At 51.4% G+C, this 20,469-nt stretch overlaps 1 protein-coding gene across 5 annotated transcripts in view; it reads left to right on the forward strand.

The window, feature by feature from the left end:
• Positions 1-20,469, forward strand: part of septin9b (septin 9b) — a 65,226-nt gene that overhangs the window by 27,157 nt on the left and 17,600 nt on the right. For 3 of the 5 annotated variants that reach the window (XM_023791861.2, XM_023791860.2, XM_023791859.2), the window contains exon 2: positions 4,462-5,133. In XM_023791861.2, coding sequence (XP_023647629.2) covers positions 4,462-5,133 — 672 coding nt within the window. Of the gene's footprint in view, positions 1-4,461; positions 5,134-17,912; positions 18,007-18,071; positions 18,160-20,469 lie in introns of those variants that run through there. The other 2 variants (XM_023791864.2, XM_023791865.2) reach the window with 2 other exon arrangements.

Raw genomic sequence — 20,469 nt, forward strand, 5'->3', positions numbered from 1 at the left:
ACAGTTAAAGGCTGATCATTAAGTGAATCAATGAAGAGCAGCTTGGTTGCAGATACGTACATATTAGCACGTTAGCTTCAGTGATACGGCTTTGAAGAACTAGGGGATTTTTGATACTTGTTTTGTGCGCTTTCCCTCAGCTGTTCTGAGAATATGATTCTAATAATAAAATGAGCAGCCTGCCTCCACACATGCAAACCCAGAGTATAAGAAGTCTTAGGTGTTTGGGCTTCAAGCACAGGAGCCTGAGAGAGCCTCGCTTCCGCCGCCCCCTGCCGCCCCACGTCCGGGCCCCGCTCTGGGGATGTGACACCGCGGCCCCCAGAAGGTCTGCGGGGGAGCTGCCAGGCACTGATGCACGGGGGCATCTGATGCCGGCGAGGAGGTAGCGGCGTGTGGAGGGATGCATTTAATGCGCTTCATGGAATGTGACAATGGTGTGATTATGATGTCATAGACAGTCATATCCATAGGTGTGTGTTCTGTGAATAAACCACTGGCATCTCTTCAGACTTTTTTTTGATGGTCTAAGACTTGGTGATATGGAGAGTTCAGTTAGGTCTGCTTGGAATTTGTAAATGCGTTGCTCCGCTGATAGTAATTTCATTACAGCTGTGCCTAGGGGCTCCGAGAGTGAACCTCACCCTGTCCCCTCTTGTAGCTGGATGTTGATAGGCTGATATTGGGAGGCATGGGGGGGGGGGTCTGAAGACAATATCTGAAAGGGGCTTTTATGATCACTGGAGTGGAGGTGTCCTTAGTTGCCACCCACACTTGCTGTTGCATGATCTGCCTCAGCTGCCTGATCGACCTCAGAGAAGCATGTGGAGGTTTAAATCCCGACCGTTCATCTAGAAAGTTCCAGAATGTCTGCTGCAGATCGCTTTGTCCTGCTGCGTTGGTGGATGGCAGTTGAGGAGGGGGGGGGGGGGTTTAACAGTGAGCAGAGAGACGTGCTTCCGGCCAAGAATGCGAGGCATGCAGTGGTATGGCGCCGCCTCGAGCACGCTCCCTCCCTGCTTGCCATGTAATACAGTGGTGCATTGATCTTGCAGCAGCTGGGCGCTAAGCGTGTTCGCAAATCCTGCCGGCTCACGCAGGATCATTAAGCCCTTCCTTCTGAGATAAATCATGGACCAATGGGACATTTCGACAGCAGGACATTACCACGTACAACCATGGTTCCAGAACGGTGGGACCGTGATGCAAAAAGGGGTCATAAGTGCAATACAGGGGGGGGGGGATATCATGAAATTATGTTAATAGTCCGTATTGCAGGCTAATAATATGGATTTTTGTGACGTAATTTGCTAAGGACAAGTTTGCTCATTTATTTATGGTAATGAGTCTTAAAACAGTCTGCTGTTTTGCCAGGTAAAATAAACCAAAAATGAGGAAAAAGAGGATTTGAACAGTCAATGACAAACGGGAACCACTTTCACAGTCTGGGATGAATCTGATAAAATCACCGGCACTTGAAAGTCATTTTCTCAGCATTTGATATCAAGCTTCAGGGAGCCCAGCTCTTTAAAGCTCTTTAAAGTGAAACCATTTACAGAAGCTCTTGTATCAACATTTTTTAGATTACTAATGTCGGAAAGCAGGTTAATGTGGTGCCTGAATTCCCCAGGTCATACATCAGATACTGAACTGGTCTGGACTCTAAAACATGAGGACAGAAAAGATCACAGATAGTTTAAGGGGAAATTGTCTTCAGTGCCTGGTGCCCCTGCAGTGATTGAAGAACAAATTTCTAAAATTATCCATTATTTGCTGTTTTTGATTTGAGACCGTCAGTGACCTAAGGTCAGGCTTCACTGACTCACTCAGTCCTCATTTAATCCAATGAAGAACTTGCATTAAATTTCCAAAACTCACTAAGTGGACAAATTCTCACAAACATATCCCATGGACCGAGTGAGCTTTGTTTTTCAATTGAAGTTAAGGGCTTATCAGTGGCATCAGTCCGCCGGCCCCCGGGATTTGAACCGACATCCTTCCGATCACAGGCACAGCCGCCTAACTGAGCCACACACTGACCCTACATTGATCTGGGCAGAATAGTCACAGATTTTCCACCATGGTATTGTCATTTAGATGTTTAACTAGTTAAAATTTAAGCTGGGAACAAATTGGCCATCTGAAAAACAAATCAGTAAGCATTTCGCTTGAGGAAAACTGGCGCGTCAGCGCTTCGCTAGAAGACAAATGGGGCGGCTTATGCTGACTGCTCCAGGGACACAGGCGGAGGAGGGGCTGTTCTGTGTGGGTCGGCATCCTCTCCACCTTAAAGACGACGCTGGGTTTGCGATGACCCCGAAAGCCGAACATTCTGAATGGACATGTGGGTACCTAGCTGGAGCACCGGAATGGCATTGGATCACACTGCTGTCTCGGGCCAGGAAGTCCTTTTAAAAAGCACAGAGTGTGCGAGTCAGAGCCGCAGAGTCACCGCCAGATGTGGGTTCTCTGTGTGACCTATGTGGGCTGGAGCGATCGCTTACCGCCAGTAACGAGTCCCCCGCTATCCGTCTCTCTTGCTGATGGGTCGTGACCGGGGACTGTCATGGGGGCTCCAAAACGGAGCCTAACCAAGCTCCACCCCAGCAGCCTGAAATCTTGGGAGGTCAGTATGTTAGATGTTTTGTATGAGTTGGTGCCATTTTTGTTAGGAGAGGTCTGACAGGGAACGTCGCGATGAGAAACATGCAAAATCCCCTGTGGATCCTGCCTGGAACGGTTCTGATTATAACGTTAGTGCCATTTTAGTACGATTCCCTCACAGTGCCGTGCCAGCGGAAGCAGAAGCTGTCTCGTGGCATTTTGGCCAGTGCATTCAGCCCTGGATGGACTTTAACTGAAATGAGTTTAGAAGATGTTTGGGGGGGGGGGGGCAGGGTGCCCCCACACACATGGCTTTAGTAACACTTTTGTGGGGGCTGTTTATCGTCACCCGCAGACTTGCTGATTCTTTTTCGCATGGGGTAAAATGTTCAGTAATTAAAGAAACAGAGTGTAATATAACTTCAAATGTCTTTATGATGTTAAGGTCAGATGTTTTATTTCTTTGCTTTTCTTTGAAAAACAGAATTTGGATTCTGTATTAAATTGTGTCGCCTGCGACATCTCCATTTGCCATCAGAAATTGCAGGCGCCGCTCTGACTCTCCTGCGAATCACAGCGAGGCATGTTTCCTCTAAAAGTGCCTTTGGGGAGCACAGGAAAAGGCCTCATCTGCTCACCTGTGACTCGCAGATGAGTCACAGCAGTGGTGAGCTCAGCTGAGATGGATCCCCCAGCCTATTTGCATCCCCCCCGGAATACATGAATTTCACACCAAGCTCGGGGCTTTTCCTGGTGCCATTTGAGAGGCTGATGAGTAGTTTTGATTAATCTGATTTAAGGTTTCATGTGGAGGGGGGTGGTTATACAGACCCTGATTGATTTTACGGCAGGGTCATTTGGATGCGTCGGGATGATTTCCCGGTGATCTGATTCTGAATCAGATTTACAAACTTGAACCTGGCATCCTGGGCTGCTACGGAATGCCACATGGTTTCCAGTCATATATGCCTGTCCTGATCCTCAGAGTCCCGTGAACACGATGTAAATTGCCCCCTCCCCCCCAAAAAAAAAACAAAAAAACAAACTGATTTGTGGCTTTTGCTGGCAGTTTTGGATAGTTCCTTCCTCGGGAAGGGTTATCCGTAAACGCTGATGACAGGCAAGTCTTCCTGCCGCCCGCTCACTTTGTTTCCTTTCCTCTGTCGCCGGAGCAGCTCGTTGGGCTCTGTGGGCGACTGCGGAGGCAGCTGTGCCATTATTAATGGGATCGTCCCAGCAGAGTTGGGGAAATGCGTGTCTCTCGCTCACAGCACGGGGCGTAAAATGGCCTCTCTGGCACGGACGCCCAGCGGGACGCGGGTGAATGCCGAGTTCGTAAAGCGGAGTTTACGTTCATCCTCATGGATGCGGATCGTGGCTTGATTTTAACATTTGGCAGCCGGTGTGGAAAAAGAGAAGAGAGACGGGCCCCCATAAAGGCTGACAGAGGGGAGTTACAGCGACTGGGAGACCAGAACAGACTGGAAGGTTGCTGGTTCAAGCCTGATAGAGGAACTGACATTATGCTTCTTAACGTGAAGATGCAGGGTCAATTAATGTCAAGCTGTGGTAGCATCTGGTATCAATCGAAAGCTTTTTCTCATTTATTCTTATCCTGTTCTGGATATTTGCTTCTTAAGTTTTTTTTGATATAATTTGTATTTCAGTGTCAGAGACCCTGAATGATGTTCTAAATGTACATTTTTTTTTAGAACCTTAAAATAAGAATGCTCATTTCATTATGAAAGATACGACACCCCACATGGTCCATTATCTCATTCCTTTGTTTCTATTGAATTTAATTTTATTTTTAAATGCCTGATAAATTTTGGCTCTAACTACTGCTCTGTCCTGCAGCTCTGAAGAGGTCTTTTGAGGTGGAAGAGGTGGACCAGTCGGCACATTCCTCTCCCCTCGCCCGCAGAACGGTGAACACGCACCTGCGGACGGCCGGCACCCCCTCCGGCCCCCGCTTCCTCGAACTGGGAAGCCGCAATTCCGATTTCAGCCAGAAGGTGCCCTCGGAGGTGCCCAACCAGCGTTCCCCCAAGATCAGCCTGCGCCGCATGGAGCTGACAGGGGGCCGTGCCCCCGAGCCCGTCCCCCGGCGCACAGAGATCTCCATCGACATATCCTCCAAACAGGTGGACAGCTCCCCCAGCCCCGGCATCTCCCGCTTCGGCCTGAAGAGGCCGGAGGCCCCCACCCTGGGCAAGGCCCCCGAGCTAGCACAGAGAAGGGCGGAGCTTATCTTCAGCAGGCCTCAGGAGGCCCCGCCTCCCAGGAGAGCCGATCCGCCCCCTTCAGCTGCCAGGATCCCCGAGCTGGTCCACAGGAAACCTGAGGCACCAGGTCCCCTGGAACCGCTGACCCGGAGGTCCGAAATCCACATCACCAAAACTCCAGAGGTTTCGGCTCTGAACAAGGTGGCTGAAAACAATGTACACGTGACCCCCAGCGTCCCACCCAGCTACACAGAGATCAAGGCTCCGCCCTCTGCACCTGAGGTCTACATCGGGGGCCCTGACAGTAAGTCATGTGACCCTTGCATCAGCTGGTGTCCAGCTATTTAAATAGGACAAATCCTGGGAAGGAAATGGCTCTAGACCAGTTTTAATAGGAAGTCAATACCCAGAGGGCATCTGTGAGCTTAACAGTTAACAGTTATAATACTGAGAATATTACAGATATATATCAATATATATAGTGATAAAACAGTCCAGGGTCTAGCAAATGGAAAATGATCGTTATTTATATGTGCAGCTATGAGTTTTCTTGCTCATTATGAATTACGACTATTTATATCTGTAGTTTTTTTTCCCGTAGCTGCAGGTAACTTTTTGTTATACAGAGGTGTATGTTTCCAGAATATTAGCAGAATTATCACAAAGTATTATCAAAACAGCGAGGCGTGATCCTGCAGAGGCTTCAAGACGAGCTAGAACTCCCGCCAGAAAACTGAGATGCTTTCGAACCGTGGGCTCAGCACAGCTTTTAGACAAAGACCACTCTGTCCAGCAGCCCTACTGGAGCGGCGCTGGAGACCTCTCGCAGAAAGACGAAAGCCAGTGTGTCGATCCAAATCCCATAACCTCTTACCCTGTGAACGTGTAAACACCACGCTACACGGTGTGAGGCCTACCCACTGATTCAGCCTGTGTTGTGCTTTTAAGATGCTCATTCTGCGCATTTGAATAAGCACTAATTGTCCATAATATATACATTACGATCCAGTCATTATATTGCTTTCAATGCTTATAAATAGTGGTTATTGATGCATCTAGTCGAAATGAGCAAGATGGAGCACAGTGTCCCACCGTGCCTCTGAGTTTGGGGCTGGGGTGTACAGCAGGGTGCCACGTGTTTGGGACAACAGCAGCCCATCAGCCTCAGTGTCACCTGTGGAAGTCCTGCAAGGGCTGTGTGAGGATTGTGTGTGTGATGACAGTGAGCAGGTCACCTTGCCTGATAAACAAGGCGGGGTTGCTATGGTGACCTGTGCCCGCCTCCCCCCACCCACGATACTCCTCAGAGTGATGAGAATAACAGCGACTCCCCCATCGGAAAGAATGTGTTCCACACACGGGGTCTGACGATGCTCGCTCGCAGAGCCCCGGAGATCCTGCGGGCCGTGCAGATATTGCGAGCGCAGTCGCTCTGGCCACGATGTGAGTTTACGCGTTCTGCATTACCGGGGCGGCGCCGTGATGCTCCAGACGCTCACAGCCGCCAGCTATCGGCAAATCTTGCAGTCTCCTCGCTTCACTTTTTCAGCTTTCAGTCTGGGGGTGGGGAGGGGGGGGGGGTGGAGTGGACTTGGCATCTGGTTCATTGAGTGGGGGGGGCGGGAGTTATGATCTGAGCTCCAGACCTCTGTATGTGCAGTAGAGCCAGCAAACCAAGGGGAGACTTCTAATCAGAGGCAGTTCTTACAGGTCCTACATACACTGCACTGGGCCTTCTGAGGGCACGCATGGCACTGGGCCATTTGACAGCTTTACTTAACTGGGTCAGTACGCTCTGCACTGGGCTGTCTGACATATACTGCAGTGGGTCGTTTGACTAGACGTACTGCCACTGACCCAGTACGCACTGCACTGGGCCATTTGACTGCACATACTGTACTACACTGGGCCGTCTGACAACACTCACTGCATTGGGCTGTCTGATGGCACATGTTGCACTGGACTAGTACACACTTTGTTTTGGTTACAATATAGGCCAAATAAAGGTGCAGTGGAGACAGTGATGTATCTCTTGGACTGGGTCTCCTACTTCAGGAGTTAGGGTCTGGTTCAGCAGTGTGCTGTCTTACTGCATCACATTCTTCACACCTCTTGGTTCTGTGTGTGTGGACTTTGCATGTTCTCTGTGTTTAGGTTTGGGTTTTGGTTTCTTCTGGGTGCTCTGGTCTCCCACCCCAAAGTCCATAAACATGCAGTTAGGTGCAGTGACGAGTGCGTGACTGAGTGTGTGAGAGTGTGTGCCGCCTGGTACAGACTCTGACCTCCGTGATATCAGATGATTTAAAAACATGTGGCCGATCAATCATTTTCATGTGGTGGAAATGTAGCCGGGAGAGTCAGCCGTGCCGATCTGCCCCAGAAGGGTAAGGCCCAGCATGGTGTGGGTTCGGTGCCCCAAGACTCACCAGGACGGCAGGTTGGTGACCCGTCCCAGCCGGACCCCACACAGCTGATTTACTTCGCCCACCTCCAAGCGGGATCCATGACACAGAGTGGGGGGAGGTGCTGGGAGAATGTATGGCGTGTCACTGCTACGGAGGAGGACAGGTCAGCAGCCACAGCTGGGTAAACAAAGATAGAGGGGCGTGGCCCCCCGATGGGGGGCTTCCTGTGGAAATGCAGCGCGGCTTCTGGTCACTACAGTGTGCCCAGCTTAGGTCCTGTCACCAGGTTAGAACCCAAGAACCCAATGTGTCACTTTTCCCAGAATGCCTCTGGCAGTTCAGGTGATGCAGGGGTATACGACCACCCTCCCAAAAAGCCCCCTTACATTTCAGTATATAGCCAGATGGACTTCTGCATCTGATAGCTAAATTGCTGAGCTCAGAAAATATGATACTGTAAATATGGGAGCTGGTTGGACTAAGGGAGCTCGGGTCGCGGTGCTGCGATTCCTGCGCTCGTGTCCTGCTCTCTCCGTGAGCGTGAGGGAGAGGGGAGGAATCCGATCCTGTGGGAGGCATTTTCAAGATGTTTGAGAGGCAGCGCCTGACGCATTTGGGTTCGATTAGCGTGGCTCTGTAACCCGCCACGCAGATCGAATGGTTCTGAGCCAGCGGGCGAGTGAGAGAGAGAGGGAGAGAGGGATGAAGACGTGGGCCAGATCATTCCTGTAAACTTGGGGGGGGGGTTGCAGAATGGAAGGCCAAGAATGAGCTAATATGTCCGCTTTTAGACAAAGTGTCCACAGTCTGGGGTCTTCTGAGGGTTGCACCTCACCTTAATGTGAAGGGGCGGCCCGGGGGGGGGGGAGGGGATTTCTTTTCCCAGATACAGTGTCCTCATCAGGCAAAGGCAGAGACTGGAGTTGGGAGAGAGAGGCTGGCTCTGCACGGCTGCTGTGGAAACCTGGAGCCGCAGGCGTTACGGCGCAGCGTTGGCTCTGTGAGGGAGGGGGAAGACGTGACCGATAAAATCCGAATCCCTCTCCCGGGACGTCAGCTCTGGATCGTACTCCCAGTGTTGTTGTTATGATTTCACAGATTAACTGATTATTTTATCCAAAGTGATTTATACGTTTCCCAATTCTGGACATTCTGCCAGAAAAACGCGCTTTCTCAAGGGTGTCACAAGACGGTCTTTCCTAAAACCTGCTACCTTGCCAGGCGTGGTCTGTGTAATCAGCATACTGCCCTCTGCTGTCTCCATGTGGCATAACACACCTGTCGCACTGCACCTTTTTTCCTGCGGAATTTTGGTTCTTGTTGCGTCCAAGCAGTGGAACAGAGGGCCGGTTTGTTTCCGCAGCTCGTTCTCCGCTGCCCCCGCAGTCATGGAGGTCTGAGTGAGCCCCTCGCCCGCAGGGTTGGGCCGTCCTACGGCTGTCCTGCGCAGTGTCAGCTGCAGTGTCTGTCCCAGTGCGGCGCTCCACCTGCGCATGAGACCAAAATGCAAACATGACATCAGCCTGCTAGCTTGGAATACCTTTTGGAATACCTCCTCCGGAATACCCTTCAGGATCCTCTTTGGAATACCCTTCGGAAAAGCTTTTTTTGGAATACGTCTGAGTGCCCGGTGTTCCACTGTTTACATTCTTTTTCCTGGCCAAAAGTCTTACTTCAGCTGGAGAATTTGCACATAGATTTTTTTTCCCTTTTCCACTGTTCACCTCTTATCTGTCTTCTGTGGATGTGTTTGACAACCTTTTTTTCCCCAGTGGGGCAGTTTTTTTTTTTGTCTTACCAGGAAATGACTTGATGCATATGTATACAGAGGCACACTTGCGCTTAAATCCCTTCTTTCCTAGTGCCTGACGTCATAGTCACTGCCTCCCCATTGTGTCCCCAGCCACAGTCCCGAGAGACATTTTCCTGAAAGGGGGGAGGGGGGAGGGGGACCTGTTATGAGCAGGCAGTACCGATAATGACTAAATACTATGGATTTCCTGTGCCAAACGGATCACATGAACAGGGATGCTGTAAAATAATTCCATTTCACAGCACTTCCATTTTTCCCTCACCTCTGATAAGGACACACATATGAGAGCATATTTAATTAGCCTGTTATATCACAGTAACCATTATTACCACTAAATGGCAGTTAAGGAACTAACTGCAAGATGGCTGTTGGTAAGCTATTTAGCCCAATGTACAAAAGGGCTAAATGTGTAGTGTGATTCCTGAAGCGCTCTCAGATTGTTAGGGGTGATTGGTTGCTCAGGGACCAATCGGTGCCTCTGGCATTGTTCAAATTGTGAAAGCACGCATTTTTATTGGATTGCAGAAAAAAAACAGGTCATGTCCATTCTAATGGACACTGGGTCTGAAGGGGTTAACATATAAATGTGTTTGTGCATGATATTTGCTTGGATATGACCCAGGGATGAGTTGTGTCGGTTAACATAACAGGGCTGCAGCTTACCCTCTCCCAGATTGTTTTAAGCGTCTTACAGGTCACTGAATAGCATGATTTTTGAAGGTCTGACTGTAGGACAAGCTGGTTCCGGTCCCATTCACAGCTAATGTGGTTTACCTGGAGTCTTTCACGCTAAGGGCTTCAGACAGGCAGTATATCAGCTGGTCCTTGAACCTGTACAAACCAAAACTAGCAGAGACCAGCGGGGGGGGCAGCACGGGACACGCTGAGCTGCAGGAGCTGGACCATCTCTCTGGAGCATGGTGTGTCCCACGCTGCCCCCTGCTGGACTGAGCTGCTTGTCTTATTTTCTTCACCAAGTTTCGGTTTATTAAAATGTGTTATAGCTGCCAGACACCTGCGCGTGCGGTTTGGTCACAGATCTTTGGACTGATAAGACCCGTTTTTCTGGGTTTTAACTGGTTTTCTGGGATGCCACATGAGCTGGAAGGGAAGTCCCGTGGATACCCTACAACTGTTGCTCGGCAACAGTAACGTACCCCCACCCCCCCACCCTAACCCTCCAGCGGGGATTTCTGCTCTGGAGTCAGATTATAGGCTGTTAATAGGGAAGCAGATATGCTGCTTCATGGGAGGATTTGGGGGGTGGGGGTGTGCTTGGCTGGTTCACACTCGCTTGGGGGGGGCATGTCTCTGCCCGCCTGGAGGTGGCAGCAGATCAAGCAGCCCCGAAAAGTCCTCCGGATTTCTGAGCGGCCTTCTGGGATGGCTCCTCTCATGGGCCAGCTTGCGGATTCTTTGACCTCCCGAATAGTGGCACAGAAAGCACACAGCTGGGCTTCTGGAAGCGCATGACGTCACCCTTCTACCACCGGATGACGTCAGTCACTAAGATGGTTATGGTGGGGCCTGAGAGGTTGCTTTGAAGTTGCATCCTGTCCACTAACCACCAACCATCACACTTAATGTTGTAGGCCAGTGTCTCCTAATCCGGTCCTCGAGGACCCACAGACAGTCCATGTTTTTGCCCCTACCGGGACCTCAGAGGGAGTAAAATGAGGAGCGGATTGGGAATCACTGTTTTAGATGTTAGGCAGAGGCTGTTGCTGCTGGGAAACTTCAAGCTGTTGGTTTGTCGTAGCAAAATGGCTGTTGGTGTTCTGTCCGTGGGCAGCCCTCTGCATTTAAGCACGTGGCTTTAAGCTTTGTGTGTGGCTCAGTGCATTAAGGTGCTGGGCCCAGGATCAGACGGTTGCCGGTTCAAATCCCGCGGTCGGCAGGGTGGTTTTGCCATTGGGCCCCTGAGCAAGGCCCTAACTGCCAGGCAGACTGTGAGACGCTGCTTTCTCAAATGTGTATCACTTTAGAAAAACATATCTGCTAAGTAACACATTTTTCCCATGTAGCCTTTGACGGTAACACTGATGATCACATGGCAAGCTCTCAATGTAAAAACATCGGTGATGCTTCCTCAGGTCGAAGTCCATCCCGCAGCCCCCCCTTCCCTTCGTGCCATTGGCTGAGCCACCCCTCCGTTCCCAGGTTGCCGACCCCCATCTCCGGCTCCGTTATTAAGTGCTTTTGAGTGCCACTCTTACGCCCTGTCTGACCCGTGGCGGCGTCCATTTCTGAGGCCTGATAAACGCCGTCAGGACGCGTAGGAGTCGCTGACATTAGGGATTCGATGCTCGTTCTCACAGTCCCACTAACTTGGCTTAGTCTGTAAACAGGAAGTGATGCGTCTCATTTGTGTGACCGGTCACAGTAAATAGCCGTTCACCCTTTTGATTTGTCATTTCCTGCTGCGAATGAGCAACACGGGGGGAGGAGTCGTGGAAACGTGCCGAACTGCCTGGAGGGCCGTTCCTAATTAAAATGAAAGATGCCTCTGCAGCGATGGGACCCCTGCACCCTGTCCCTGACCATGGGGGGGGTGGGGGACGACTTCCAGGTTCTGGAAAGGCGTGTCCCAGGTCAGGTTCTTTGTACATTAATCATGGACATGGACAGCTACTCAGCACCACCGTGGGGGGAGGGGGGCACTGACTAGGTGGAAATAGCAGACAGAGCAGAAAGAAGGGCAAACGTGGAGTTTCACCGGTGTGAAAGTGCCGTCGCGGCTTGTGTGAGAGCGCGAGTGTGAATGCGGCATATGTTTATAGGGTTGTATGCTTTCTGCAGACCACAGTGCTAAATAACTTCAGTGGCCAGCAAAATAGCAACAGAATAACACAAAAAATAACAGGAAGTGACCCTACTGTAGATATGCATATGATGGCTGCATGACCAGCTGCAAACACGAGATTAAATGTGAGATAAAGTCTGTTAGAACAGGCTGACGTGTGACGCCCCCTAGTCCCCGTTTGATGGACAGGCTGCCAGCCCCGTCTGGCCAGGTTGCTGTATGACCGCATATCACTGCTTTTTACTGCAGGGCACAAAACCTGAAGTTTTACTCCATCCATTTCTTCCAAGATAAACCACGTTTTTTTAATGCACGCCTTCCTCGCATGTCATATAAAAACCGGGATGGACTCAGCTTCTCAGTTTGAGAAGTCATAAAAAATATTTTATGTGGCACTTATGAGTGATTTGAGAGCATTAATGCATCAGGGTTACTGTGCGTGTTTTATTGCCCCATGGAAAACGAACTCACAATTACCACGGCATGTTGGTCACGTTTACAGTCAAGTGGAGGACTATGGCAGTAAGTCTGTAATCACATTTTTGGGATCATTTAAAAAACCTTTAAACATGAGGCTACCCTGTATCGCGGAGCACGGATCTTGTCTTTAGTGACTGTTTTCCCGTTTCACATTAAATGAGAGAATCTGTCCTCCTGGCCTATTCAGGACAGGACACCGGGCACAGACACCCATATTCACATGAGACACCGGGCACAGACACCCATATTCACATGAGACACCGGGCACAGACACCCATATTCACATGAGACACCGGGCACAGACACCCATATTCACATGAGACACCGGGCACAGACACCCATATTCACATGAGACACCGGGCACAGACACCCATATTCACATGAGACACCGGGCACAGACACCCATATTCACATGAGACACCGGGCACAGACACCCATATTCACATGAGACACCGGGCACAGACACCCATATTCACATTAGACACCGGTTCATCTACCTGCACTGTCTTTGGACATGCAGACCACACACACACACACACACACACACACAGGGCATGGAACATGCAGACCCCACACGCACGGGGCAGGGAACATGCAGACCCCACACACACGGGGCAGGGAACATGCAGACCCCACACACAGGGCAGGGAACTTGCAGACCCCACACATGGGGCAAGGAACATGCAGACCACACACACAATGGACAGGGAACATGCAGACCCCACACATGGGGCAAGGAACATGCAGACCACACACACAATGGACAGGGAACATGCAGACCCCACACACTCGGGGCAGGGAACATGCAGACCACACACACACAGTGTAGTCTGGTATGGATTGACAGCCACTCTATCCTTTTTTGACCCTTGAACCCTGGTTTGGGCTGGAAGCTTCCAGAATGGGCCTGTGACTGTGACTGTGGTCCCTACGGAATCGCCCTGTCTACTCCTGACAAGGAGGCTGCGGATGTCCGTTTAACTGCTGGTGGGGGCTTGGATCAGGGGAAGATTCTTACCAAAGAGGGGGCCTGTGGAGGGATCCTGACCTTACAGCCCCCCCACTCCCAAGTGCCCCGGTGCCGTCTCCCTCGGCCATTAAAATACAGCCCCTCTCTCCTTACGGCAGGTCCCCTGATCTGCAGGACGGACTCTGATTGGACCATTTGGGATGTAGCTCCTCCCCTGGCTGTCAGCCGCCCAGCGCCATCTGTTTGCCCCTGGCTGCCTTCCCAGCATTCCTTTCAGCTGACTGAAAGCGTGCGGGACAGGACAGCACCTCAGTGTGGCCATTCTGCAGTATCGCCAGTGCCAGCGATCTGGGGGGGGGGACTTGCGTGTCCTAAAGCGTGCCCCCAGACACTCCCCCCCCACAGAAATATCAGTTCCTCCGAACCGCGGTTTAGGAGAGCCATGTTTCCCAAAGACTGGGCTGCAAACGCTGGTCACACACATTGTGGTTTTCATTGTCCCTGTGGAGATCGTACATTTATAAAAATATGCGGGTGTGTGTGTGTGTTTGTCTGTGTGTGTGTGTGTGTGTGTGTGTGTTTGTCTGTGTGTGTGTGTGTGCGTACGCACATGAGTGTGTTTGTCTCCTGCTTCCCCAGCATGAGGCTCTGCCCCCTGAAGGATGCTGACGCCCACAGAGCCACAGTTTGCGGCTCATACTGCGCTGCACCCCCCCTCCCCCGGGAAGGCCTCAGGTTCTAGGGGTCGCAGTCGGCTGATGACTTGACTCAGACCCAGCCGGCCGTCTGCGTTTCCAGGCGAGTCCATCAGACATATTTAAGGGAACCCGGGGCCAGATTACTTTCAGAATTACTTTTTTTTTTTTTTTTATTATTACTCTGCAAGGACTAGTGTAGTGGCGTGCAAATTACACATTTCCTGGATCCCTGTTGGCAGTGTCTGACAGACGACCGGGGATATGCAGCATGCTGCCCGAAGAGACGTATGTGTTTCAGTAGGGGGTGCTATTTGCTCACAACCAAAACCGTAAAAAAAAAAATGGTACTGTATCTTTAGGTCGCATGATGTTCCCCAGACTCCTAAGAATGAATGTCCATCAGACATCTTAAACTCGCCGTGTCAATCCATCACTCAGCAGCTCTGCCATCTCTGGTTTAACTGGGCTAATTTGGCAGAAAGACCACGGCTCTGATTCACTGCAAGGGCTGGGAGAGAGGAAGAACACTGGAAACTCGTCTTTAAAGCCAAAACTGGCAGCTCGAGTTTTCCTGGGATTCCGGTGGGCCGGAGTCATCAGGACACCGGTTTGCTTCGGGATTTGCCAGGGCCCTTGATGCCTAGCGCTCCGTCCTTGTTACCATAAAACAACAAGAGCAGACCATAATAATGTATCACCCTTTTTCCCAGGATCCGATTCCCATGTTTGCTGATACCTTCCAGATGTTACCTCAAGTGCTGGCTGTTTTAAGTCGTGACCCTGGCTGCCTTCTCTGGGGGGGGAACCTCCACGACCCCAACTCGCATCCAAGCTCACTGGCGCCCCCCCAGCCTGTAATTGGTATCCATCACTGGCGTCGAAACAAAAGGAAATTACAGCAGAAAAACCGGCAGAGGGCGACCACAAATACGTAAATATAATGAAATATTCCTTTTAGCGGTCCCGCTCACCGGAGATTTCCCCTGCCATCGTGAACTAAGAGCAGGGATTTCCCAGAATTCCAAAAACCACGTCTGCTATTTGGGGTGTAGGGGCAGCTACGTGTCCCTCCCTGTCCGGCCGCCCGATCCTCACTGGGATCTCGGTGTGAGTGGCCGCCCCCGGCGAGACTCGCCGGAGTTCCGGAGCCGCATGAAAATCCGTACCGGCTGCGGATGGATCTGATTAGATTCTAGGCTACGCATGGTTTGCATTAGAGTCAAGGACAAACAAGCCGTGGATCTCGTCTCCTTCAGGGCCAGAGGGGGAGGATGATGAAGAGGTAACGCTTTCCTGCTCTCCTCCTCCTCCTCCTCCTCCTCGTTATGCCATTTTGTCACGGAAGGCCTTTTTTTCCAGGGCTGAAAATGCCTGCCTCTTTTCCATGTTTTGACCCTGACTCTCTGCAAAGATGGGCTCTGCCTCCTGACTTCGGGAGTGAGTGACGGGAGAGAGGGCAGCCGCAGCGTGCCGTGTGCGTCGTGCATGCCGTGCATGAGCATGTCTGCAGCTCCCGCATCCTTCCTGCGGAAGTCCGCGTGCCGCCTCGCCGCATCCGGGGAGCTGGCCAGCGCTGACCTATGCAGCGGGGGCCAGCCTGAGCCGCCTCTGACGGGAGTCGGTGGTTATGACGGAGGCACGAGGAAGGAAGCGCCACCCGGAGCCAAACAAAGGAGTGCGGTCGTCAGGCCCGGTCTTCTGACAGCGCAGTGGAGCCCTTACAGGAAGGCGGGGGGAAAGGAAGCCGGCAAAGGCATGGGCTGATGCGGTTCATAGAGACACACACAGGTTTTAAAAATCCATTGAGTGAGAAAAACAGGCTGTCATTAAAAGACCTTTAATTAAAAGAGCCCTTTTCAGAGTGTGTCCTTCAGACTGGCATGTTCTTCATGTTAAACAGTCAAAACTCATCTGGTTCCAGTCATTTTTTAGATGAATGAAACTTATCTTGTCCTGTTAGACTGCGCTATTCTGCTCCCTTATCCGCGTCTGCTCTTATCTGTATGAAATTAGCCGATAGCACATCCGTTAGCAGACGGCAGATCTGTGAGCTGCCTGCGTAATCTCTACCATCTGCTCAGTGTACATCGTGCCCCCCCTCAGATCTCTGGGGAGGGGCAGGAGATGCCGGTCAGCTCGAAGCTTTATCAGCTCATCCATTCGTCTGTCTTGACATGCTTGTCCCAGGAAAGACAGGGACACAGGGGACCTCCCAGGACATGAGGCCAGATCTTAGTACTAATTAAATGTGTGAAACTATGACTTGCAAACATGTTTGGTACAGTTGGTTTTCCTAAGGAAAGCAGGCAACCTGATCCATGGAGGGCCGGTGTGGGTGCGGGTTTTTGGGATGACCTCTCAAACAACCAATAACAAAACAGTGATTCTCAACTCTAGTCCTGGGGACCCACTGTTATTGGCTGATTGAGAGGTCATCCCAAAAACCCGCCCCCGCTGCGGCGCTCCATGGATCAGGTTTGCCACCCACAGTTTACACAGTGGAACAGTAAATGTCACAGATTAGAGTCCCTGACAAATTACTTCTGTTGGACCATGAGTGCTGGGACCCTTGACTCTCCATATACCATCATCCAGAGCAGGTCAGGTCAGCATCCTTCGCCAGTGCAGCTATTCTGAGGATGTGACTCTGCAAACTGTGATTCCAGCACTGCGACACTGCAGGGCAGTGAGCCAATCAAGTCGCTTTCTAAGGTCTGCAGCTTTAAATGTGAACCTGGGACACGGCTGAGACTTTGGGGATCCCCATTTAATGTTTATGATTTATAAAACAGAAAGTCATGGTGCAGGGGATCAAGTTCGAGGAAACTCAATCTTCCAAGATTCTATTTTGCGACAGAGAGAGAGAGAGAGAGAGACACACACACACACACACACACACACACACACACACACACACACACGCACAGACAGATAAGAGGGCAGAGCTTGAGATCACAGTGGTTGTACAGCCATGTTTCCAGCACCACTGTAGCAGTTTTTGGGGTTAAGGCCCTTGCCCAGTAATATGATCTAACAACTTTCCTTGCCATGGGATTTCAACCAGCGAACCTCCTAGACACTATCATGGAGCCTTAAGCTGCAAAGCCACACACTGCTGTGTGGGTACTATTGTGCGACCGGCCTGTCAGGGTTATTTCACAAACTTCTTGTCTGTGTAATCAGGCCCAGGATCTTGCGGACACGGGTGCCAATGCAGGATGTACATGTGCACAATTGGTACTCAGGTGTCAGGTGTGCTCACAAAAATATTCTTTCTGAGGGGTGTCAAAGGTACTTTGAGACCACATGCGATTTGTTAGCCGGTGGAGTTTCAAATTTCAGCGAGCGAAAGAAAGTTTGTTAAATGAAGCGATATGTTTTTCGTGATCACGGGTTCGTAGGAGAAATTTGTAAGAGTTTGTATTCATTAACTCGCTGCTACACAATCTGTCCACCTATAATGGCTCCCCCAGCGAGTACTAAGCTATGTGGGGGCTGGAACCCATGCAGACTCGGCACAAACACACAGCTGTGGACTGATCTGAACCTGCAGCCTGAGGGATCTGATGCAACAATGTTAGACACGTTTATTGTTCTTTCGTTCTTTAATATTCTAAATTTGTTATGTAAATATTGTACAGTTTGTTCCGAATGATTCCTTACTCCATAATTGGAGTAAGATCCTCATTTCTAAATCAGAACTGATTGTTAGCTTGTGTTTAGAGGAGTTTACACAGGGAAGTGATTAAAACACAGAGACACCCTTGGCTTTCAAGTGCCGCGGAGACGTGGTTCTTCTGCTGGCCGTGTGCGGGCTGCCTGCCTGCTCCCTGCTCTGCAGATGGTCCCCTCTCCATCCACAATACTCCCCATTGACACCCAAATGAATGAGGGGCGTGGCCTGCCAGGCTGTCACGTGACTGCTGTGTGTGGGCGGGGCTTCTAAGTGCCTGTGCTTCCAGCTGGAGCGAGACAGAGGGTGATTGCGAGCGAGCAGGGCGAGGGAGGGTAAGTGAGAACACTCTGTAGCTTTTTTGCTTTCATATTGCTGCTGTTTTTTTTTTCTTCCCCTTTTTACTTGGCTGTCCGTGTCGTTATTCTCCTCGCGGTTACCTGTAGATAAATGCTGCAGTGAGACCTTTGCACCTAGCCAGAGAGGAGGTGAGAGAGAGAGAGAGAGAGAGAGAGAGAGAGAGAGAGAGAGAGGGGGCTTTGCTCTTGAGATAGTTAAAAGTTTGTCAGGTATCTTGTGTTCTGGCAGGGCGCAGTCTTCTCTTTCTCAGGGGAGGTGGGAGGCTTCCTGCTACTGCTCACTTTGGTGCCGTGTTCTGAGTGGGTGGGGGGGTTGATTGTTGCACTCCTCTCAGCCTTCTGGGGGTGAAAGGATGGTCTCTGCCATCCTGATTCCTCTGCATTCCCGTTGCCTCCTCTCTTCCCCTCTCCGGGCTGAGCTGGGCTGGGTCGGGTCTCAGTCTCTAGCCGGTGAGCACGCTGCTGATGTTTGCTCATTCGCTGTGCATGTTGGCATGCATGTGTCCCTGCAGCGCGCAGGCAGGCACGCAGGCAGGCACGCAGGCAGGCACGCAGGCAGGCACGCAGGCAGGCAGGCAGGCAGGCAGGCAGGCAGGCACGCAGGCAGGCACGCAGGCAGGCACGCAGGCAGGCAGGCACGCACGCAGGCACGCACGCAGGCAGGCAGGCAGGCAGGCAGGCAGGCAGGCAGGCACGCAGGCAGGCAGGCAGGCACGCAGGCAGGCAGGCAGGCAGGCACGCACACGCGCTCGCTCTGGGGACCCGCGCTGCCATCCATCTGCAAACAGAGTGGGCAGTGAGCCGTGGGTCCTGTCTCACACGGGCTCAGTGGGAAGGTCAGCCCCACCTGAAGGTCGGATTAAATTCCAAAGCTCAGCACTTCCATGTTTCGCAGTCGGCCCGTGAGCTGCCCTGCTATGGCACATTCTCCCGTCTGCCTTGCCTGGTGGCCCTTTGCGCATCGCGGTCGGCACCAACCCAGCAGTTTGCTATGCAGTTTGTTCCGTTTCTTCTGCATGCAACAGGCCGGCCTCGTCACTGAGGGGCGGAGAGAAAAAGTGCAATATACTTCACATTACTATAAAAGTGTGGTATGCTTTCTGTTGGCTCTTGTCTGTCGAGTCTGCTCTGCAGACGCTCCGTGTTTGAAACGTGCAAATAGCCGTGCCCTCGCCACAGGCAACCGGCCACACCCCCCACCCCGGCCCACGCCTCGTCACCAGCGTGCCCCCTTCCTGTCATATTGCTCCGCACATCCTGTCAGTGCGGCGATGCCATTTCTATCGTTTGAGGTTTTAAGGTGTCTGTTCCAGGGTTGTTGTTGTCCCGACTGCATGTAACGCCTGCGCATTACCCGCCAGATTTATTTGGTGTCATAGAAGCGTCGCTGCCGCCCTGCTGGTGGAGGCCTGCCGTTACCTCGAGTTGTGGCTGTTTGGTCACATGTGTATGATCGTCATGTGTGTGCTGCAACCCAGTTCTACACCCCTGCTGCTGGGCCTCTTTCTCCTGTCAAAGCATAGGGAAGATGACTCAGCCAGGGGCTAGAACCAACCTCAACGCGGTACCTTGGCACCACCCCATCTCTCTCTTCCTCCCAATGGTTGGTTTGATTTCAGTTTCCAAGGAAGTGGCACAACTGAGGTTTTCTAAGGTGCTTGACTGGAGTAGTTCATTTGCACAAGCAGCAAAGGGCCACCACCAACACGCTTAGTAAAACACATTTACTATATTTCGTTTTTTTAAACAATTCCTGATTTGCAGCCAAGCCATTATGAGCTTGTGCACGCAGGTTTGGGTACTAAACTTGGCTCTCGCTGCTGAAATTGCTCAATAATAAACGACGTTGCACACTTACAGTGAAGTGTCTGGGCGGGCTAGCAGACTAATGGGCTAGCAGACTGATGTCAATCGGGGGAAACGTTTATTTTGAGTTGATTTTTTTAACGGTTTGCCTGGGGGGAAAAATGACCACAGTTTTCCGCTGATTTCCTGAGCCGATGGCTGTCGGGCTGCTTGTGTTGTATTAGGCAGGTTTGATGGTGAGGCAGAGGCTTGTTAAAGTTTGCCACTGTGCTGCCCACCCCTGCTTTACCCACGCTGGCCTTGCTGCCCCCCCCCCCCCACCACATTTCCTCTTATCACTTCCCCCAAGAACTTTAGAATCTTTGAGGTACAGTGAGGATCCTCTCCAAATTCTATTCCCCTGGACCGTCCCCAACATCTGTCATTCCTCTCAGCTCCCTACCCCCCCCCCCCCCCCAATCCTCTTTTCTCCCTTCTCCCATTTCACGTGCTCCATCACCCTCTCTGTCCCCATGGTGGGGGTCATTATCTCTCACTCCAGAGGTCTGTATACAGAAAGCTGACTGGAGAGAGGGTCTGCTTTGTGCTGCTAGAGGTCAGGGGGCACATTCTGAAAGGCAGAGGGGTCTGAAC

Source organism: Paramormyrops kingsleyae, chromosome 5 (genome assembly GCF_048594095.1).
Source record: "Paramormyrops kingsleyae isolate MSU_618 chromosome 5, PKINGS_0.4, whole genome shotgun sequence".
NCBI lineage: Eukaryota > Metazoa > Chordata > Actinopteri > Osteoglossiformes > Mormyridae > Paramormyrops > Paramormyrops kingsleyae.